Here is a 24177-nt window from a genome sequence, read left to right as displayed (position 1 = left end):
ACCTTTTTTTTTTTTTTTTTTTTTTTCTAACCGGGTTAATCATTGGCCAAGATTCATAATAATCTCTGAAATCTGTTAAAATATCGACTATGTTATGAAAGTAAAAAAAAATAGCTAGGAGGAGCTCCCAAAATCACAAAAAGATGCATGCATGTGATAAATGCTATGTAACTTTTGTGGAACTCATCATCACTATAGAACCCATCATATAACTTATCTTTTTACCTCTATAAATAGAACAATGGACATCCTCTTATCCAGGTATTTTGTTCTTAATAAAAAGACCTTACCATTTCAACAAATGGACATCCTCTCTTGAAAGATGGGAACTAAACTTTTAAGAAGACCCCCTGAACCGTGTAACCTTTTGCACTAAGATCAGAGGACTCTCCCTCCTGTGCTGGGTGGAAGAAGCCTTCAGAGGCATTGGAGTTGGTGATACTCTTGGTCAAGTCGCAGCAGTGGATGTCAACGATGCAAAAGTCTTAGTCTCAGTGGATGTCACAAAGCCCCTAAAATTCAAGAAAAAGTGTGTTAATTACTAACTTGATAATGGAGAAGAGGTACATACCTCTCTTACTTTTGGTACTGTTTTACTTGCTCTATGATCTCCCACGAAGAAAGAGAGTGTCCTCACCTCTCAGGGAACCAAATAATCCTCAACAAGGAAAGAAAAGCAGCTGAAGCTTCTTGTGGAGAACGCCGACTGATGAGAAATTTGGTAGGAATAATAAAATTTATTTTGTGATTCCGTTATCTCTTTGTTTTTTCCTTTGTTCTTCCACTTTTGGAAATCTCGGCTGATTGAAAACGTTTTACACAATAAAATGTTGTTTTGAACACATGCAAATATATTCTCAACGTTTAATTCCAACGCGTATGTTTAAAGCAAAAGCGAATTAGTTTAAAAAATTTGTACTAATTATCTTTGGTATTGTTTTTTTTTTCTTTTAACAACAATATTCTTCTTCATCTTCACTAGCAATGCTGATTTTTTTTGTTTCTCATACTGTCATACACAACCTTAAATCATAGTAAGTAAACACATGAATAACCGGTTTCTTAATTATATTAAGCCTCTTCTTTACGTTAGATTTTTGCTTTTTTGCTTTCTTTAGTGAACAATCTTTCGAATATTAAGATTAATGTTGAACATGTTCCTCTAAATTTAGATTTACTGATGTGTCACATTAATAACAAATATATGTTATATATAAGTTCAATAAAGAAATTAACGTATTATATTATTATAATTATTAATAATTTTTTTAATAGGAAAGTTATATGATTTTGCGTATGTTTTTTATTTTTACCTTTTGTTCGTTTTTAGTATAATGATTTAGCTTGGATAATCGTTTTAAAAAATGGTAAATGAAAAATATAGAATAGGATGAGCAGTGCACATATATAATAGTAGCAAGTAGTATTCGACAACGGTCAGTACCCAAACCACATCAATTATACAGCCACACGTCTAATGACAGAGATATCAGACCAAACTGTACTTAATTATATCCAAACGTTAATATAGAATTATTATGCTTATCAGCAAGAACCAGATCTGTACGGTTGAAGACACAGAAGAACAAACTAGAGAAACAAAAACTATTTCAAAAATATCCCAGCTAATCTTCGTTTGCTCATATGCAATTATGCACGTGTCTACTACACCTATGAATAATTTGTTTATATATTTAATTTTTGTCATCTACTCCTAAGTCCTAACTCCTAACACATGTGATATTGATCTCTTAAGGGGTGAATGAAATCGAAGAATGTGTCTACATATAGCTTAAATATGAGTGCTCTACTAATGCTAACTACTTCCTTTTTTTGAGATTTATTAATATTATTATTGTTACAACTGCAAACTAAACAACTGTCAATAAGTTATGTGTTTATTTGTGAGTGTATTCCTTTTTTTTTTTTAACCACACATTTAAAATTAAAAGAGAACTCCGAGATTAGTCGTCCAAACCGGAGGAAAAGAGTTTACAAAAGAAATTTCAGAAACTAAAGTCCTTGAAAACCGGACTAAACAATCTGCTCTTGCGTTAGACTCACGAGGGATCCTGTCCAGAGTGAAGAAAGGGAAAGAAGATCTGAGAATAGAGAAGTCCTCCAGTAAAATCGTAAAGGCTGGCCAATCGTCGGGCTTCTGCACCATCGCGATAAGCTCTGCACAATCCGTCTCAAAAGCTTGACAATCCACTCTTGCCTCCAAAATAGACTCCATGGCCCAGAGCAAGGCTTGTAGTTCCGCATGTAAGGGGGTAAGGCCACGTCGCTGACTCCGAGCTCCCAAAAGAATCGTTGAATCATCCCCATCACAAAACCACCACCCCAAACCCTGTAAAACATCCGAATTTTTCCATGAACCATCAAATTGACAACGGATATACGGCTCCCTAATTTCCAAAGAAGCCTGGGGATTTAAAAAACTATCAGAGAGAGATTTGGCCTCAGCCCACAATAATCTGTCATTTGTTGCCTGATTTAAAATCTCTGTCGGTTCTGCCTCTAAACCCTGAAAAACCTTTTTATTCCTATCTTTCCATATCGACCAAAGTATCCAAGGGAGATAAATAGAAATATCAGCAATCCCGGACTGCCCTGCCGCCCGCCAATAAATAAAATCCAGATTCGCATAGATTGATGCATATGGAAAACCTTCGGCTTCTAGTGATAAAGGAGACAACTCCCAAATACTCATTGATCGCAGACATTTAAAAAGAGTGTGGTTAATGGTTTCTGATTCCAGACCACACCGCTTACACTGAATATCACATCGGACGCCACGGTGTGCAAGCCGTTCCAATACAGGAAGAGTTCCAGAAGCGACCTGCCAGAAAAAATGTTGAACCTTGGAGGGAACCTCAAGTTTCCACGCATGGGCGCGAAGAGCCATGCACGTAGGTCCAATTTCCACTTCCGAGATTAGTTTCCGTGCTAACCGATAACCAGACTTCACGGAGTACTTCCCTGATTTAGTAAAATGCCAAACTAAAGAGTCTGGTTTAAAAACTTTGCTGACCGCAATACTCCGAATAATCGGAATATCCTCCGGATCAAAAAACTCCTCCAGAATAGGTAAATGCCAATCCTTCGTAGATGGATTAATTAAATGATTAACCATCAAACTTGGAAGCAATAGTCGACCTCGACCATTAGCTGGTCTTGGACGAGTATCCGGTAACCACGGATCCCGCCACACTGAGATGGAGCAGCCAGAGCCTACCGCCCATCTCGCACCCTGCTCCACTAATACCTTAGTTGAGTAGATACTCCGCCAAGCAAAGGAAGGGTTATATGGTTTTTTAGCCGAAAGAGGGTGTTTGTTCCTGAAGTACCTACCACGCATTACTCGAGCCATTAGGGAATTCGGATAATGGATAAGACGCCAGTACTGTTTTGCCAGCATTGCATCATTAAATTGTTCAAGAGCTCGGAAACCTATACCCCCTTCACATTTATCTTTACACATTTTATCCCAAGCTACCCAGTGCATGCCACGAGCCTTATCATTTGACTTCCACCAGAAGGTAGATATAGCACTCGTCAATCAGGAAGTCAGCTCCTGCGGGAGCTTATAACATGACATAACATGGGTAGGAAGTGCTGTTGCCACCGATTTAATCATAATCTCCTTGCCCCCTTTCGAAAGAAGCTTTGCAGACCAACCGTTTACTCGGTCATCTAATCGATCCTTAACATAACTAAACACCTTGGTTTTCGAACCTTGAAGGCTCTCAGGGATACCCAAATACGAGCCCATGCCGCCTTCTTTAGAAATACCCATAATGGTTTTTAATTAAGGTCGTAAATCGGAAGGGACTTTTTTCCAAAAAATAATAGAAGATTTATCCAGATTGACCTCTTGTCCTGAGGCTTTCCCATAATCCCCTATTATTTCCATTACTTTACNCGAATTTTTCCATGAACCATCAAATTGACAACGGATATACGGCTCCCTAATTTCCAAAGAAGCCTGGGGATTTAAAAAACTATCAGTGAGAGATTTGGCCTCCGCCCACAATAATCTGTCATTTGTTGCCTGATCTAAAATCTTTGTCGGTTCTGCCTCTAAACCCTGAAAAACCTTTTTATTCCTATCTTTCCATATCGACCAAAGTATCCAAGGGAGATAAATAGAAATATCAGCAATCCCGGACTGCCCTACCGCCCGCCAATAAATAAAATCCAGATTCGCATAGATTGATGCATATGGAAAACCTTCGGCTTCTAGTGATAAAGGAGACAACTCCCAAATACTCATTGATCGCGGACATTTAAAAAGAGCGTGGTTAATGGTTTCCGATTCCAGACCACACCGCTTACACTGAATATCACATCGGACGCCACGGTGTGCAAGCCGTTCCAATACAGGAAGAGTTCCAGAAGCGACCTGCCAGAAAAAATGTTGAACCTTGGAGGGAACCTCAAGTTTCCACGCATGGGCGCGAAGAGCCATGCACGTAGGTCCAATTTCCACTTCCGAGATTAATTCCCGTGCTAACCGATAACCAGACTTCACGGAGTACTTCCCTGATTTAGTAAAATGCCAAACTAAAGAGTCTGGTTTAAAAACTTTGCTGACCGCAATACTCCGAATAATCGGAATATCCTCCGGATCAAAAAACTCCTCCAGAATAGGTAAATGCCAATCCTTCGTAGATGGATTAATTAAATGATTAACCATCAAACTTGGAAGCAATAGTCGACCTCGACCATTAGCTGGTCTTGGACGAGTATCCGGTAACCACGGATCCCGCCACACTGAGATGGAGCAGCCAGAGCCTACCGCCCATCTCGCACCCTGCTCCACTAATACCTTAGTTGAGTAGATACTCCGCCAAGCAAAGGAAGGGTTATATGGTTTTTTAGCCGAAAGAGGGTGTTTGTTCCTGAAGTACCTACCACGCATTACTCGAGCCATTAGGGAATTCGGATAATGGATAAGACGCCAGTACTGTTTTGCCAGCATTGCATCATTAAATTGTTCAAGAGCTCGGAAACCTATACCCCCTTCACATTTATCTTTACACATTTTATCCCAAGCTACCCAGTGCATGCCACGAGCCTTATCATTCGACTTCCACCAGAAGGTAGATATAGCACTCGTCAATCGGGAAGTCAGCTCCTGCGGGAGCTTATAACATGACATAACATGGGTAGGAAGTGCTGTTGCCACCGATTTAATCATAATCTCCTTGCCCCCTTTCGAAAGAAGCTTTGCAGACCAACCGTTTACTCGGTCATCTAATCGATCCTTAACATAACTAAACACCTTGGTTTTCGAACCTTGAAGGCTCTCAGGGATACCCAAATACGAGCCCATGCCGCCTTCTTTAGAAATACCCATAATGGTTTTTAATTGAGGTCGTAAATCGGAAGGGACTTTTTTCCCAAACATAATAGAAGATTTATCCAGATTGACCTCTTGTCCTGAGGCTTTCCCATAATCCCCTATTATTTCCATTACTTTACTACACTCGGTTGCCTCTGCTTTGCAGAAGAAAAGACTGTCATCAGCAAACAGCAAGTGCGAAATAGTAGGACTATCACGGGCAATTTTGATACCCGTTATTTTCTCTTCCCGTTCTGCCTTCTTGATATTAGCTATCAAAACCTCAGTGCAAAGAATGAACAGATACGGCGACAGGGGATCCCCCTGACGAAGACCCCTATGAGGGAGGATGGAACCCCTGGGTTGACCATTCAATAGAACTTGGTATGACACAGAAGAGACACACCACATAATCCACGAGATCCATTTCCTGGTAAAACCGAATTTGACCAAAACCGCCTCCAAGAAATCCCATTCTACTCGATCGTATGCCTTGCTCATATCCGTTTTGAGAGCTAGAAACTCCGTCTGACACCTCTGATTGGTGTTTAGTCCATGAAACATCTCCTGAGCGACCAGAACATTATCAGTTATTAAACGACCAGAAACAAAGGCCAACTGAGTTTCAGAGACCAAAAGAGGTAGAAACCGTTTTAACCGGAAACACAAGATTTTAGATATAATCTTATAACTGACATTACAAAGACTGATCGGTCGAAACTCTGTCATCCGCTGCGGTCTATCAACCTTGGGAATAAGACAAATATTTGTCTCATTTAAACGAGGATCGAAACGATCCGTCCTAAAAAATCCCTGAACCAAAGACACCAAATCCCCTTTCAAAGAGGACCAAAACCGTTGAAAGAATAAGGCAGTCATGCCGTCAGGGCCTGGAGTTTTCTCCGGGTGCATTGCAAACAGAGCCTTACGGACTTCCGCCTCAGAAATATCCCGAGTAAGATCTCTATTCATACTCTCCGTGATTAGAGGATTAATTTCTCTAACCATTTCTGGAATGCCATTACCAGCCGACTTCTTAAAAAGATCCTCAAAGTACTTAGTAGCAATATGTTCCATACTCGACGGCGAATCGTTCTAGACATTATCTATGTCGAAAATACCAACAATCCTATTCCTGTATTCTTGTAACAAATAGATAACACTTTTTTGTTGTCTTTTGAACTTTTTCTTAATATAATCCTACGAAGATACACTCTATTCATATTGTATATCAAAGTTCTCTGAATTTTCTCTTTAATGAAATAGACCGACCTTTTTCAGTTGAATTCTAAATCTATTTTTCTAAAGTGTTTTTCTACTATTTTAATTTATTTCCCATGCCAATTGTGCATCCAAAATCAAGTTGAATGCTTTCTTAAAATTATAATATTTTTTCAAAGTTATAATATAATAGTGCTTTCGTTTTTTAATTTTAATATTTCATAGATTTATATTATGTATTTTTAACAAAATAAAAACAAAAAAAAAAACAAAAAACAAAAATTTTAAAAAAACAAAGAAAAGGAGAACAGAGCCATGGGTTTTTTTTCAAGGATTGAAGATGAAAGACGAGTTTGAAACCAATCGCATTTCTTTATCTCTCTTTGGTTCTGTTTTTGAGCCGTTGTTATGATTGTATTTCTTTAGTTCTGTTGGTTACTCGTACTCTATGTTTTAACATTTTAAATTATTTTAATGGAGAAAAAAAAGAGACAACAACAAAAATAAATTATAACAACTAACGAAGATGACTATTATGACAAAGAAGATTTTTTTTGATATCTTAAATTATAAGTTATCATCCGGATGAAATGAAATACTCCTTTTGTATTAGAATAGATGATTTTTTTAAAACTTTCACGTAAATTTTTAAAAATATTTAATGTTTACCAATAAATGCATTATTATTCATAATAACATATTTTCATAATTATTAACCAATAGTAATTCATCAAAGTTTTAAATTTTCAATTAATGATTTTTGAAATTTGTAATTTTCTAATATTAATTGATAAAAATATACAGAAAATCATCTACTGTAATACAAGAAAAAATTCAAAAAAACCATGTATTGTGATATAGAGGGAGTAGCAGATATTAAGATAGTTGTTTCAATTGGAAGACTAGAAGACAAAACAATTAATTTGATTGACCTTTAAGAGAGCGTTCCCTGTGACTGTCTCTTACGCATTTAGAGCTCTATAATTTCATTTGGACAATGTAATGTCTTATTCCCACAACTAGACTTATTGTGCCATATATTATTACGGATTTAAGGTTTGCTTTGGATTTAGAAGCCGTCTACAATATTATGTTGTTGGTCTTTCAACCATGCACTAATATTTTCATCCATTTTAATTTTTATTATAGGTATCGTTTAAAACTATCTTCCCACATTATTAAAAAAAAAAACAATTAGAAATTATTGTAAATAATACTCTACATATTGGTTTCATTGGTTAACACTTTAAAATAGCTTAGAGAAAACTCAAATTATTATTTTATCATAACATTTATATTAAAAACATAAACAGTACTTATTTTAAAAAGTTTTAGAACAACACTTAATATAAAAAGAATTTGGGGAGTAGTAGATATTTGTTGCTCATACTATATATATGTATATATTAAATAATAAATATTATATTTCTTAGCATTTATGTGCTAGCTACTTCTGTAGGTGATTTATTCGACATTTAATACTCCTTCTGTTTCAGTGTCGTTAAAAGATTTCTCACACATATTAAGAAAATCATTAAATTTTTATTTTACCCATTATTAATCTATTATACAATTTTTTCTATTGGTCAATACATTAAATTAGTAGGAATAAAATTAGAAAATTTACCAAACATCTACATTGAAAATACAAAATGACACTTATTTTGTAACAAAATTTTCAGTGTAAAATGACACAATATGAAACAGAGGGAGTAAAAAACTGCATTTGCTACAAAAATAAAAAAGTAAGAAAATCAAAAACTTAGTAGATTATTGTATTATTTAATTAAATGTGATGATGACTGATTAATTATTGAGAATTTTTGAGAAATATCCCTTTTGGTGTACCTTTTTTCAAAAATACATCTTTCATCTATCTATTTTCAAAATACCTCTTTTTAAATATGAAAATTTATAAAATTTTATATGGTTCACAAGGTATTTCTAGATAATAACTAGTACCTAGGCTCGATCCAAATATTTATGAAGTTTTAAAACATTTTGAAATGTTTTTGCAAAGTTTTTAATAAGTTTACAAAGTTTTTAGGAAATTTTAAACAGTTTTTAAAAGGTATTTATATTGTATTTATAAAATATATAAAAAAAAATTTACACGCATATAAAAGTAATTTGTGTATATATTTATAAAGTTACACACAAATTTTGAAAATTCGCAAATTTTTAATGACTTTTTTGTTAAAGTTTGAAAGAGGGAGTATTTTTAAAAATGGTATTGCAAAAATGATATTTTGAAATTCCCCCTTGATTATTTTAAAACACATTGAACCTGAATTAAAACTTTTTATATAAAGAGTTAGTTTAATAAATATTATGCTTCCTCAACACTTAAAGGTAATATACATATATATCATTAGTGTCCACAATTTCTGCATTAATATATTTTTCATCATTTCATTGTAGTTGTAGATAAGAATTGCTTGGAAAAACGTACGTACTTAATGACCCTACTGAAATAAAAAGCAAATTGTCCTTTACTGAATTAATAAGTTTCGGTGAAGCTACCTTCTTATTACCGAGCGTCTCCTCCTCTCCTGTGGGTTCCCTCCCTTCCACACTGTTGAGTTTTCTATTGCACAGTGCACACTAATGTATGTTGTTTACTTTGTCTGTATATATCATTTTAAAACTAATATATTTTTCTTTTTCAGACACACCATCTTTGAATCTTCACTATTACATTATGTATTACATTATGTTTATTGTTGTGTCATATTCAACGATTTTTGTTGAAAGAAGACTTCTTTTTACATATTTTTACCCCATTCAATACTCGTCAACTACACAGACACACACCACTATACATTTATTCAGCTGTGTATATATATATTGTGCTATCTCCCTCTTTGTTATTGTATTTCAGTTTCTAATTCCTCTTTCTAGACAAGAATAGATATAATAAAGACTTGACCTTTTTTAAGTCTTTCTTGGTGTTGCTACTCTGCAAACTTGAGGTATGTCTCTGATTCTTACATGGGTCGATCATAGAAGCTGGATAAAATCATAAAGTTTACACCTTTATTTGAATAATTTCAGATGCTGTCAATGTTTTTGTCGAAATGTCTGAATGAGAACGGTTTTATTTAGCGTCGGCCTACAGTAGTTGGGTTTGGTGATGATAGCAATGACTCAGTTAAAAAAAATGAATATATTAGTGATAGTTGTTTAGAGAAAAGATTCGTTTGTCAACGTTTTTGATATTGATCTGAATTTGATGTGTGTTGCAGGGGATTTGTATATTGGTATATTTTGGGAGCAAACAACTTGAAGAGATTATATATTCTTGTTTGTTTTTATCATGGGGCTTTCTCTTTCCTTGCTCTTGTCTGCTTGGAAAGAAGTCGTGACGACCCAGTTCCTCAGTTTCAAGAACCCTGTCGAGAGTTTTCTTGAAACCAGATCTTTTAGCTTCAAACTGAAAGAAGGAGTCTTGACATCAAGAACCAACAGTTTCAAGAGTGAGAAGCCGCCGGAAAAGTCAGCTAAGACCGGTATGGAGCGGTCTTTGAGCTTTAACAGCTGGGAGAATCCAACAGAAGTCACGGCTGAACCGATGAACAACAAGGCTGATGAGCAGATTGTCGAAACCAAGAAGCCTGCTCGTAACAGTTTGAACGGAAGAAATTGCGAGAGAATCCAAATAACAATACCCACGATTACTCCACCTAAGCCTTTTGTGTTCTTCTCCCCTAGACCTGTCACAGAGCTTGACGCAGCTGCAACTACGCTACAGAAGGTGTACAAGAGTTACCGGACAAGAAGGAACCTAGCAGATTGCGCTGTTGTGGTTGAGGAGCTCTGGTGAGTCACTTGATAATCCTCTATCTGTCTATCTGCTTTGCTAGTAATGGAGTTTCAACTTGTTGACACTAATCTGTTTTGTTTCTTCAAATGTTTCTTAGGTGGAAGACTCTGGATGCTGCAGCTCTGAACTTGAGCTCGGTTTCCTTCTTTGGAGAAGAGAAACATGAAACCGCTGTTTCGAAGTGGGCACGAGCTAGAACACGAGCTGCTAAGGTTTGACACCATTTCCACAAGTTATATTATCTATGTTTAGAGTCATAAACTTTTATCTCTCTTTGCAATGAAGACTGATGTGAATCCTACCTTTGTATGTCATTTAGGTTGGAAAAGGATTGTCAAAAGATGAAAAAGCTCAGAAGTTAGCTCTTCAGCATTGGCTCGAAGCTGTAAGTTCCCATATTTGCTTTGAGCATAGAAAAAAATCTTCCTGTTTTGTGGATTTAATCCAACTTTGAGTCTTTTCTGTATTTACAGATTGACCCACGACATCGTTATGGCCACAACTTGCACTTCTATTACGATGTCTGGTCAGCAAGCATGAGCGCACAACCATTCTTCTACTGGTCAGTCTGATGACCTTCTTTATTTATTTTTGACGAATGAATCTGTTCTAAACTTTGTTTCCACCTATTTATAACTGAAGGTTGGACATTGGCGATGGAAAAGATGTGAATCTTGAACACCACCCAAGAAGTGTTTTGCAAAAACAGTGCATTAAGTATCTTGGACCGGTGAGTCTTTTTTGGTTTCACCTGCAAAAAGTCCATGTCTAGCATTTACTTACCTTCTTCTTACTCATAAACGTTTGTGTTCTTCAACCTGCAGCTGGAGAGAGAAGCATACGAAGTGATAGTAGAAGATGGGAAACTAATGAATAAACAAAGCATGACTCTGATCAACTCAACAGAGGAATCGAAGTCGATTTTTGTACTTAGCACCACTAGAACCTTATACGTAGGGCAGAAGAAGAAAGGTCGTTTCCAACACTCCAGTTTCTTGTCTGGAGGTGCCACAACTGCTGCAGGAAGATTGGTCGCCCGCGATGGGATCCTAGAGGTGTGTTCCTATTCAGTTTGCTTCCTATCTTGAATCGCTTAGCCTTTATGTTGAGGAGCTAACAAAACACATTTTTGCTCAGGCTATATGGCCATACAGTGGACACTATCTCCCAACGGAAGACAACTTCAAGGAATTCATAAGTTTCCTGGAAGAGAACAATGTTGATCTCACCAATGTTAAGGTAAGGAAAATAATTATTTGTTGCATACATATGCTAAACATGAAAAAAATGGTGTGTACTCAATTATCTTAATCTGAATGCAGAGATGCTCTGTGAACGAGGAATACTCGTCATTCAATTCCAGTGGCTACGAAGAAGAAGAATCGAAAGAAAAGGAAGCAGAGAACAAACCAGCAGAAACCATCATTACAGAGGAACAAGAAGAAGAGAAAGAGAGAGAAAGACCGGTGTTTGAGCTTGCAAAGAGGCTGTCTTGCAAATGGAATAGTGGGGTTGGTCCAAGAATTGGGTGTGTCAGAGATTATCCAATGGAGCTTCAGTCACAAGCGTTCGAACAAGTCAGTTTGTCTCCTCGGATTTCGCCTGGTTCTGCACGTTTTCCATCACCCTACGGTCCAATTCCTTCTCCAAGGCCTAGTCCTAGAGTAAGAGTCTCTCCACGCTTAGCATACATGGGAATCCCAAGCCCTCGAGTTCAAGTAAACTGTTAGGCCTTTTGCTCTTAACTTAATTCACCAGGAAGTGAATGTTATGACCTGTAAGCTAGTAAGGTGTGAGAAAACGGTTCACCATTCTCTCATCTTTGTTCTTTAATTCATGTCATAGAAGGTTTTTTGTAAGTCCCTTTGGGTGTTTTGTCCCTTTTAGATGGGTGCACTGTAACTACTGGTTTAAGTGAATCCATAGGCTGTGTATTCATTAGGTGAATCATAAACAACTTTTTGTATTAGTAGTGTACAAGTGTTGGATTTGTAACCTCGAATAAATTTTGTTAAAAAATATTGAATAATTTTCCATCTGAAAAATTGATCATTTATTTTAAAAAGTTAAGAGAAACAAAAAAATGCGCGAGTTTTTGGTCAAGAAAAACGTGTAAGGGTTTCAACAACAAAATCCTCCTCTCATCTTTTAAGGGTTTTTTATAAACAAAAAAACAAAAATAAAAGAAAACATAATTGTTTTTCATTCAATAATGCATCCCCATCTAAGAGACTTGACTTGACTTTTCATGGGCTCGTGTGGTCTTTTAAACCACCTATTTGATTGTGAACAAAAACGTGGATAGGGATCCCTTTGAGATTTTATTATAAGCACGAATTGGGGAACAAGCTTGGCAGCAGCTCAAATATAAATATTGCGGATGTGTAAGTGTAATTTACATGAACCCTAACATCTTTTAAGTAATATAATTAAGTAGAGATTTTTTGATGAACGACTTCCTGAATTAGGTGATTAGAATTCTCTCCCCTAGCCTATGCATTTATTCTATATGTGTTATCATTCTGAAATTCATTTGGGATGTTTTTATGATAATATGATATGCCGGCTAAAAACATATATTTAGGGGGTGTTATTCAATCTTGTATGTTAATGGAGTTGAGTGTATTTCAAAATCCAGCGTTATTCAATTAGGTATTTAAAAAAATATAATAAAATCTGCTCTTATTGGATCAAAAATTTGTTGGATGATTTTAAAGCACTTGTAAAATCGTTGTTATTCAATTTCCAATGGATTTTGTTTCACTATAGATTTTGATGTATTTTAAATCCAAAACACAAACAAACACAATCTTAACAAATTTTGAAGTATTTCATCTCTCTCAGATTTTTCATAAAACTTCTCCGATGAAATCAATAACATCTGGTAATTTCGTCGTCGTCGACATCCTCGTGTTCACCGAATCGACCATCTCGCGATGCTTCCGAGACTTACCTTTTTCTAAAATCCAGTTCAGTTGCTGATTATTACAGCAAGTTCAAGCACTGGAAATGGCACCAGCAAATTACAAACTACCAAGTGCATGTCTTTAGATGCAGAAGAAGTTGTGTTTCGAGTATCACTAGAAGCAGCACAGATTATGAGGAGAGAAAGAAGCTATGAGTTCTTCTTCTAGCTTGGTGAGCTTAGCCAATGCCGGTTAGAAATCGCAACGTCGGTCACACATGTCGATTGGTCTGAGGGAAAATGGCATCCGAAACTGTACAATGCAAGAGACATCACTCCTTACCTCATCAGGAAAATCAAGGTTCCTCTTGTTCTTCTCTTTCTCAATGCTCCGTTAGATTTTGTTAGAAGCAAAAGCTTCTTCCTCTTTCACAGAACAGAACAAGCGTTTACTTTGTTGTTCTGTTTTAGTGAGACACTCGGTTTGTAAATAACAAAATCAGAGTAACAGAAACTGACAAAATCAGAGTTACATAAACCAAATATTAATATCAGCCCTTGTAATTGTACTCTCATGTGGCTGGATTCATTGAGAAAGCAGAGAGGAGCTGAAGTCAAAGGGTGTTGAAGAGTCTTATGCTTAAGCGTTGAGTATGATATCATACCATATGCTTGTCTTTCCTCTATACTCTGATTGGATTTGCAGGAAGGATATCAAATTTGTAATAGAAAGGAGTTACAAATCCCATCTATCAATTATCAGACTTTATTTCTTACAGATCCCATCTATCAATTTCTTTGGATGCAGGGATCAATGTTGTAGAGGAAAAGAGGCACAACAATGGCTTCAGAGCATCCTGAGATTAAAGTGAATCAAATGCAGTGCTTCTTAGAGCCATTGCAGGGTATGTCTTCTCCCTTGTCCCACGGTAAGTTGTTGGTTCTAAATATTTTGGGAAATACAGTTTCTCATATTTTCATGTTGGTATAATTTATGGTACAAATGAGATAACAATGAAAAGCATCTGAGGCCTGCAAATGGGTTACTTCAGTTCAGTTTCGTGCAGGGAATCTAATCGGTTAATTCAATTTATTTACCTTGGTGTTTCGATAACAACATAATTATGGGTAAATTTTTTTTTTTCTTTAACTTCAAAAATAATAAAGTCCACTAGAATGCCATTCAAATCCACTAAGAATGCCAACAAATCCACGTTAATGCATTAGAAATCTATTGAATTCTAAAATCCACTACTAAGTGAAATCCATTAAAATTCCTCATCCAATAACACCCCTTATAGTCCTATAGAGAATCTAATTCTTCTTTAGGGTTTTCTTAAGGTCTGAATAGAAAAACTCACTTATTACTATAATTTAATTGGTTACTAAATATATTAAAGAATAACATTATTCTGTAGAGAACAACGATAAGACCACGTAACAAAAACATAGATTTAAATAAGACCCATATTAGAGGGTATAAATGCTACTACAGTTACTAAGAAAAAGAAAAAAAGACAACACAAAAGTAGTTGCCCACTTAAAGACTGTTTTAGTTTTATATGTCTAGTAGCTTTATAGGCCTAATCATTGCACCAGGATGTGAAAGTACCTGTCGAACTGATGTAGTTAGGAAGACTAACTATTTGGTGAACAATTCTAGATTTTATAAATTAACATTAAACCAAAAATGAACGTTTAAAAAAACAAAACAAATTACCTTTTTCCAGTGATATAGTTTAAGAAAAACACACACAAATGAACAATAAAACCAAACACAACTCTCGAGTTTCGAGAATGAGGATCTACGGAATTGTGGATGGAGTATATTTCAAAATCGTACTATATTGCGGTACATAATTAATTAAATTAATTATGGTTTGCAGTTATAAAATACTACTCCCTCCGTTTCATAATATATAATGTTTAGAGAAGTATTTTTGTTTCATAATATAAGATGTTTTCAATTTTCTATGCAACTTTTAGATTAAATTTATATTTTATATTATCTAGACTTGTTTATGATTGATTAAACTTTTTTAAAGTAATTATTTTTTAACATGCGTGTTTTCACTAAAACATCCTATATTTTAAAACGGATGCAGTAATCTTCTATCTTTTGCACTTGCATTAAGTGAAGCATGCGTGCCTTTGACTCAAAACCAACCCAGTCTAGGAAGCCTGTCGAAGTTTTCAATTTCAAACTGCTTTTTAAATTAAAGTTCGAGAAGAAAAGATCTGACACATGGGCTATTTCTCTGAAGTCTGAACTGTGTTTTTATAATCTGGGCCAATAACCATTGATCAAAACTGTCCGACCGCGACAATGTTTGGAAATTAATTATGGTATATACTAGATTGAAAAACTAAGAATAAAAGTATTGTATGTAACTTACCAAAAACAGCAATATAAATTGTAAAATTAAAGAGCAACACATATTTTGGATGGGCTTAAGTTGGTCAAATGTCTAGCGACTTTGATCTTAAGATAAGATGTTCTATTCTCCCAAATATTTTTTTGTTATGACTTCTTATTCACTCGGGCTTCTTCTTTTAGAGTTGGTAAACAAAAAAATTTTATCAAAAGAATATCTGCATAATTCAAATGGTCATAAAAAAAAAAAAATTTGCGTAGAAAAATAAAAACATATTTAATCTGTAATTAAAAAATTTCGTTTAAATCATAACATAATATGGATGGAGTGGATATTAGGCATATAACTTAGTCGTAGGAAAAAATCTTAAACTTAATTATAATTACGATTCTGTTTTTTTCAAGAAAAGTTTAAATAATTTTTTTTTCTATATAATACTATAAGTTCTGTTAGAGAGGTTAATTTTTTTTTTGGTTAGAGAGGTTAATTAGACAAGTGATAGGTCTAATTAGTAGAAATCACAAAATCCAAAAGGGCATATATAGCTTTTGAAAGAGAGGATGAGTTTCGTAAATCTGATTGCAACATTTTGGGGAGTTTAAATTTCGAATCCAGTGATATAAGAATAATAAAACAAAACAAGGCATTACATTATTACATGAGTGAGTCCTGTAAAAAGATAAAAAGAACAAAAAGCCTAATCTCTATATAATAATAATAATAATAATAATATATATATATATATATATACAGTTAATTTATTGTGCCTTTTCATGGTTTCTTTTACATGCCCGTAACTCTGAGAAGGACACAGACACAGTTGTTTGTGTATGTAAAATAAGGGTGTGAATGGTTGCAGCGGTTGGGGCGGACAAATCTATCTGCGGATCAGACCGCTTTTTATTTACCATTCATCATGTGTAGTCCACAATGGTGCGGTCTACAAAAAACAGAAACAAAACCGCAGCGGACTAACTGCGAACCGTTTTTTTTACAAATAGAGTTGGACCGCTGCGGTCTATTGTCCACACTTAAAACTGGGCGGTCTGGTCCGCAGACGGATTTGTCCGCCCCGACCACAGTTACCATTCAGACCCTAACTACGAAAACACAAACGAGAGACAAAAGCCTAAAGACTCGAGCAAACTTTATAATATTTTATTATTTGGTCCAAATATTTGGTTCTTTGCTTTGGTTTGTTCAAATTTCAAAAACGTCTCTTTAACCCTCCACTCCCTCCATTACCACCACATCTTCACGTTCTCCTATACACTCTCTCTTTCTCTCTCTCTCTCACTCTCAAGCTTTCTACATACCTGAAGAAAAGAAAAGAAAAACCTCAGATTTGTCTACGAATTCGAGCCATAAAGATCGAAACTTTAACTTTTTTTTTTCTATACATCAATGGGTGCTTCAGGGAGATGGGTTAAGTCTATTATTGGTCTCAAGAAGCCAGAGAAGGATGAAATCGTAAGTGGCTTACTTCAATTTCTTAGCTTTATTTTTTGTTTTGTCTCATTCAAAGGTTAAAGCTTAACAGAGAGTACTCTGTTTTGCAGGAAAAGGGTAATGGGAAGAACAAGAAATGGAAGCTATGGAGGACTACTTCAGTGGATTCATGGAAAGGTTTTAGAGGAAGACATCGGTCTGAATCAGAAGGTCTTGATTCTTCAACTGTTTACTCTGCAGCTGTAGCAACTGTTCTCAGAGCTCCTCCTAAAGATTTCAAAGCTGTCAGACAAGAATGGGCTGCTATCAGAATCCAAACCGCTTTCCGTGGATTCTTGGTGAGTTTTTTCATGAATTGAATTGAGCTGAGTAAACAAATCTGAGGGCTTTTTTTATTTTTCATACTTGATTTTGAATTTGGTTGTTAAATTAGGCGAGAAGAGCGTTGAGGGCATTGAAAGGGATAGTTAGGTTGCAAGCTTTAGTGAGAGGGAGACAAGTGAGGAAACAAGCAGCTGTAACATTAAGGTGCATGCAAGCTTTGGTGAGAGTTCAGGCTCGTGTTAGAGCTCGTCGTGTGAGGATGACTGTTGAAGGACAAGCTGTTCAAAAGCTTTTAGATGAACACAGGACCAAATCTGATCTTTTGAAAGAAGTCGAGGTTCTTGCCTTTTTTTTTTCTGTGGTCCACTGGTTTAATTCATGTCAAGATTGTTTCTTGTTTTGACATTTGTTAATACTCTCAGGAAGGGTGGTGTGATAGGAAAGGCACTGTAGATGATATAAAGACGAAGTTGCAACAGAGACAGGAAGGTGCCTTTAAGAGGGAGCGTGCATTGGCTTATGCTCTTGCTCAAAAGGTAAAACTAACTCTGTCCACACTAAGCATCTTGTGTAAGTTCATCTCTGAATCGAAATTCCTGTTTTGAGCAGCAATGGAGGGCAACTCCTAGTTCAAATCTTAAGTCAAACAGTTCAATCTCATATCTGAAAAGCCAAGAGTTTGATAAAAATAGTTGGGGATGGAGTTGGTTGGAGCGTTGGATGGCTGCTAGGCCATGGGAGACTAGACTTATGGACACTGCAGATGCCTCTGCCACGCCTCTTCCTAAGCATTTGAAATCCCCTGAAACCGCGGATGTTGTTAAAGTCAGAAGAAACAATATGACCACTCGTGTGTCTGCAAAGCCTCCTCCTCATATGATGTCTTCAAGTCCTGGTTATGAGTTTAATGAGAGCTCTGGTTCATCATCGATCTGCACTTCAACCACACCTGTTTCTGGAACCACTGGCCTTGTTTCGGACAACTCTAGCAGTCAAGCAAACAACAAGAACAAGCCTAGTTACATGAGCTTGACTGAATCAACAAAGGCTAAGCGAAGAACTAACCGTGTTCTTAGGCAATCCATGGATGAGTTTCAGTTTATGAAGAACTCTGGATTGTTTACTGGTGAATTGAAGACTAGTCCTGCCTCAGATCCTTCCTACGTTAGTTTCTCCAAACCACTCGGTGTTCCTACTCGATTCGAGAAGCAGAGAGGGTGAAGTGACCTTCTTAGGTTCATGTCACTTGTTTGATGGAAGTTTCAACAGCTTGTTGTTGTCTTGTGTTGTGAGATATCTCTGTGTATGTTAATTGTTCTTTTTCCTAATGAAACTACATTGGAGTTTTGAATTTAAATATAAAAATTGCAGTTTCGCTTTATTTCATTATGAAACTTTTAAAGTTTATCATCATCACTTAAAAGTTTCAAGAATCAGAATCTTTTGATAGCTCTGAGCTTAACACCATTCTTGAAGCTGAGGATTATGCCATAATCAAGCTGCAGTGGTTTCTCCATTTCTGGTGAATGTCTGAAAATGTAATTACGGTAGAGATGAAGCAAGGTGAGTTTGATCTCCTGCAGTGCAAATCTCTGTCCAACACAGGCTCGTGGACCGATGCCAAATGGGATGAAAGCGTATGGATGCCTAAGTTTCTCCTCTTCCCCATTCGGATCAAATCTTTCCGGCCTGAACTTCTCCGGCTCTGGAAAGTTTTTGGGGTCCTTTGCTAGAACTCCTAGCGCCAACCAAACCCATGTACCCTAAGAAACAACAAGAAGGTAAGTAACAAAGTATAGGTGCTGACTATAAGTGGTTTGATGAATATACCTTAGGGAGTTGGTAACCTCCTATCTCAACTTCCCTTGCAGTTTCCCTTGCAACCAAAGGGGAAACCATGTAGAATCTCATAGCCTCTTTGATGACCTACAAAGGAGGGAAAAGTAAAACATCCATAAAGATTCTAATACCCTTTGAGAAACTCAACTTCTTGGTTTTGTTTGTTACTAATATAGCACCTGATCGAGGTATGGAAATTTGTATTGCAAGTCATGAGCAGTCGGGATCAGATCACGGTCTCCGAACCCGTCTATCTCTTGAAGCAGACGTTTCTCAACTTCAAGATGACCAGAGACTAAGTAGAGAACAGAGGACAATGTGAAAGCAGTGGTTGCAGAGCCAGCAAGAAGATGCTCATAAGTCACAGCACTAATATAATCTGGCGTGAAGATGTTTTTGGCGAAAGGATCGGACTCTCTAGCCTTCAAAATCAATGACAAGAAGTCTTTTGAGTCAGTTTCTGCATCCTTGGCTCGCTTTGACACAATCTCATTAAGCTGTCCACTCAGTCTTGCATTAGTCTTCTCGACTATCCAGTCCATTGTTCCTGGTATCCTCTTCAGTACCTGCCTGACTGGCTCTTGAAGAATCGGAATCAGTAAGCCTAAGATGATGGAGAGTGATCCAGATAGATCCATCTTAAGCTGTGTTGTAGAGTAGACATGCTGGTTTATAAAATCAGTCACCTCTACATCTTTGCTTGGTTTTTTCCCTGAGAGGCCAAAGTTAACTCCAAAAGCAGCTTGTCCGATGATATCCGTGGTTAGTTTGAGGAAAAGGTTGGAGAAAACGATATCTCGCGGTTTAGAATCAAGATTATGAGTAGCAGAAGTGATGAAATTGTGCATTGTGGGGATAAGACTGGTCAAATGTGAAGGCTGGTATAGAGATAGGATGGTGTTTCTCATCTTAGACCATCTCTTGTCCCTGTCAAAGATCCATGAATCATCATTAGTGGTTATAGAAACAGAAGCACACATAGTTTTAATAAAAGGATGTTTGTGCCTACCTAGTGAAGAAGAGGCCTTTCTTGTGAAGAGGAGAGGCTGAGATTGGAGAAGGAATGCTTCTGTTTGCAATATCTTTGAACTTCTTTATCCCAACTTCTCTGCAAAGCTCTGCTTCTGCTATTATTATCAGCGGTTGTCTCCCCATCTGAAATCTGCATTTTTTTTTTTGTTTTGTTAAGTTGAATTTTTAACTTTCTGTACTTTTAGTTTTCCCACATTTGATGTTGTGTTCATCAATCAGCCAATAGCAAGCATAAGAAATGACCATATAAACCAAACTGAACCAAGTATTAACCAAAATGTTCACCTAAAATCAAACAGAAATGACTGATTAATTTTAGTGTTTTTGAATCAATTCCAACTTGTAAATTAACCGAATATATTTATAATTATATATGTTTGAAAAGTACAAATGATTCAAAACTTTTTTATGGTAATTAAAAACTTTTTTGATACATATAATATGGTAATTAAAAACTTTTTTGAGATAGTTGTTTTCCTTGTTTTAAATCAAACTGAATCTAAACCAAAAACTACATCAAACCGAACAAACTAAATTACAAATGATTTTTTTCGATTACATAAAAACCGAAAACCTAAAAGGCTAAAACTCCAAACTCAATTGTACTCAAAACAGAATCAAGTGAGAGAGGTACCTGAAAATAGGGCCATACTGCTTAGCAAGAACAGAGAAGACGTCAGGACCATACTTAGCCATCAAGGGCAAGTGACCAATAAGAGGCATAGCGTTTGGACCGGGAACATTACGTACGGACCAGGATGGTCGGTACAAGTAAACCACAACCACAACCGCTGCAAAAGTCAAGAATGCAACAAGAGCTTCGTGTTGTATCAATAATGGATCAAGAGCTTCCCACCATAGATGTTGCGTCTTCATTTCTCTAACCTCTCTTAAAGTTCTCTCTCTTTTCTTATTTAATGTTGTGTGGGTTTGTTGGGTGATTCATTCACTTATAGAGGGATTTATATAGTATTTGATGTGCTTTTGAAAAGTGGGTTCTACATTCTTTCCACTAGCCCACTTTTAGAATAGCTTGGGACTATTTTGCAAGAAGACAAAATGCGTTGAAATTTTTTGTCATTCTCATCTCTCTCTACTAGAGTAATAAGTACTATGGAACGCACGGACATGGTTTTGATTTATACGTTTTTCTCATGTCATTTAGTTATATTTACATTTACAAAAGAGAAAAAAAACAATTTAAGTATGTTTAGTATTTCATTAGAAACTATATAACTAGATTTAGTATTTAACTGAAATGAGAAGAATACTCTTTTTTTTTTTTGTTAAATCAACCATCTTACTCTCACTGTAAAGAAAAATGGAATGTGGTTACTAGAAAGAGAGACTGTTCTTGATAACTGGAAATGTATGGACCAAAGAATTCAACTTTTACTTCTGTGTCGAAGGTTTCTGAAAATTTAATGACCTTACAAGTGGCATGGGGTTGGATCATTCAACTTCAAAGACATATCATATGGGTTTATCAATGGAGGATTTTTGTAACATTATATTCGAACTCTAGATAGGATAAGACTGTTTGAGCAGCCCCTTTGAGTGAAGATATGATTATGACCTAGTAATTCAGTCAAATAAGTACGATTTAAATAGAATGAATGAAAGTCGAGTCTGAACATCGTTTAAACTGTATAACAAAAAAAAATATGAAAAAACGATATTTGTAATAAAATGAAACCGAGCAAAAACCAAGTCTTAGAAAGATTTTTTTGTGTGGCTATGATGCACAAATTGGGATTCAAATTAGTCAGTAATTGGAACATCACGCACTAGTACAGAAATTTAAAGATACATTTAAAATTAAGTAAATAAATCAGTTTAACAACTTTTATGCATGATGTTTTAGAATCTTTATAATATTTGAATCAATTATACAGAATCTGAATGTTAAATTTTACGAAAATCATTTAATAAAACAGTAATTTGAGAATCCGGTCATTTTGACCAGTCTCCCACCCATCGATGTATTTTCGTTGTACTGGCAAGTGCTTGTAGGTGTCAAGTGTCAAGTGTCAAGTGTCAAGAGGGGTTTACCGTCAATTGGAGTAAACCACGCTTCTACTTTTGCTCTCCTTTCTCCACTTTTTTCTATCTTTTATTTTGGATCACCAATTTTTTCTTCTTTTTTTTTTAGTTGAAAATATTATTGATGGTTTTTTTGTACTTTAATGGGTTAGGGAAATAAATGGCTATATATGGAGGGAGATGGTTTCGAGTTTGGACTTTGGACTTTGGAATGTTATTATGTTAACCATAACTGATAAAGTGGACAAATTTGATCATTACATTACATGGCCATCTTTTTCGGTGTTCTTCTTTTCCTATCATGATATTAGATCATTATCTTAATTTTGATAGTAGAGTTACTAATTTTTGTAATCCTTTAAACTTCGGGGTGCTTATCCCCCTCTTTGTACTGATTTTATTTGAACCAATGAAATCATTTGTTTGTCCAAAAAAAAAAAGTTACTAATTTATGTTAATTTGTATATTTTTAAATTCACACACATATATACTGTATATATATATATATCTTTATTTTCGTTTTCAAAATATCTAATTTTGTTGTTTCTAACTATTTTGTACACTTTGTTAAATATATAGATTTTAGTAGGTCCGGCCCTCCACCCATTCTGATGAAACATTTGTATTGGACCTCAACATTTCGAAGCCCATTTTGCAGGATTTTTTTTTCAAAAAAATAATAATAAGGCCTCAAAACCCCCCAAAACTAGTAAAAAGGCCTTATCATTTTTTAAAATGTCTAATAATAAACTCCAAAAAAATCCAAAAATTAGTTAAAAGGCTACATAATTTGAAAAATATTACATAATTAATAAAATAGATTTTAAAATTAGAAAAAATTATCAAAATTAGCAAAAAAAGTCTCCATAATTAGCAAAAAAAGTCTCCATAATTAGCAAAAAAAGTCTCAAAATCAAAAAAGTTAATAAATAAAAATTTGTGAAGGTCCCATATAGTTAGCAAAACAAATATCAGCTAATATTATTTTTTAAAAAGAAAAAAACCTTAAACTTTTTTCTTTTTTCGTATTGGGCCTCGGATTTCACCGGACCGGCACTGGATTTTAGATTAGTAATTATATCACACTAAAATTTGGTCTGTGGTTCATTGCAGGAAATTTTTTAGTTTCTTCTTTTCTATTCAATGATTTACTCTTTATTAGGTTTTCAAATTATAATTATAATTTTGTTGTTCTACATTTAGCTACAAGCAATCAACATTGTTGAAAGTTATATATATCGTTACCTCTTAAATCAATACAATAAAACTTGAATGTTTCTCTCCAGAGCATGACACATCATCATTGTGAAGCATTCTGGAGATGACACATCAATTAAAACAGGTAACCAATGAAAACATTTTAATTAATACAGCTCATCATTCTATTCTAATAATAACTATTCACTAACCTATGAAATTAAAACATTAATACAAATAAGCTTTTTTGTCTAGGTGGACACATATTTGTTCTCCTGTGATGATTTGATTTCTTCTTCTTTATAATTAGCTTTCATCGGCGATTCTGATCCAATCGATAGAAAGAGAGTCATGGGGTCACCAACACTGCATATTCAATATTATTTTCATTGGTGTAACGAAAAGAGTTTGTGTGATCGTGTAAACACACTTGTATCGCCGACATCGTTCAACAAGGAGGGAGAGAGAGTGTTGGAATTGAACGCTAACATCGCCACAAGAAGGAGAGAGAAGAAGAGAGGTAGTTATGAGAGAGAGTATGGGAGAGCAAGAGAGATCATAAAAAAATAGATAAAAATTAAGAAGAAAAGATGGTGCCGAGAGATGGAGGTGGAAAGCGGCG

The 24177-nt window shown here is 35.5% G+C and overlaps 3 protein-coding genes across 3 annotated transcripts; 2 read left to right on the top strand and 1 right to left on the bottom strand.

The window, feature by feature from the left end:
- LOC104703147 (IQ domain-containing protein IQM4) lies at positions 9311 to 12360 on the top strand. Its single transcript, XM_010419099.2, has 9 exons — positions 9311 to 9540; positions 9814 to 10387; positions 10489 to 10603; positions 10711 to 10776; positions 10865 to 10953; positions 11034 to 11121; positions 11216 to 11446; positions 11529 to 11630; positions 11714 to 12360. Exons 2-9 carry the CDS (start codon positions 9885 to 9887, stop codon positions 12119 to 12121), a joined length of 1602 nt encoding a protein of 533 aa, XP_010417401.1. The 5' UTR covers positions 9311 to 9540; positions 9814 to 9884; the 3' UTR covers positions 12122 to 12360.
- Positions 16870 to 18825, top strand: LOC104703145 (protein IQ-DOMAIN 14-like). Its single transcript, XM_010419096.2, has 5 exons — positions 16870 to 17141; positions 17231 to 17458; positions 17554 to 17781; positions 17867 to 17980; positions 18054 to 18825. Exons 1-5 carry the CDS (start codon positions 17076 to 17078, stop codon positions 18663 to 18665), a joined length of 1248 nt encoding a protein of 415 aa, XP_010417398.1. The 5' UTR covers positions 16870 to 17075; the 3' UTR covers positions 18666 to 18825.
- On the bottom strand, positions 18796 to 21242 carry LOC104703146 (cytochrome P450 711A1). The gene is made up of 5 exons (XM_010419097.2): positions 20950 to 21242; positions 20293 to 20445; positions 19463 to 20210; positions 19275 to 19370; positions 18796 to 19207 (listed from the first exon to the last, which is right to left on the bottom strand). The coding sequence occupies exons 1-5, from the start codon at positions 21189 to 21191 to the stop codon at positions 18878 to 18880; spliced, it is 1569 nt and encodes a 522-aa protein (XP_010417399.1). The 5' UTR covers positions 21192 to 21242; the 3' UTR covers positions 18796 to 18877.

This window comes from Camelina sativa, chromosome 7, assembly GCF_000633955.1.
Source record: "Camelina sativa cultivar DH55 chromosome 7, Cs, whole genome shotgun sequence".
NCBI lineage: Eukaryota > Viridiplantae > Streptophyta > Magnoliopsida > Brassicales > Brassicaceae > Camelina > Camelina sativa.
Note: the sequence above shows the minus strand (reverse complement) of the source record. Positions and strands in the feature narration are given on the sequence as shown.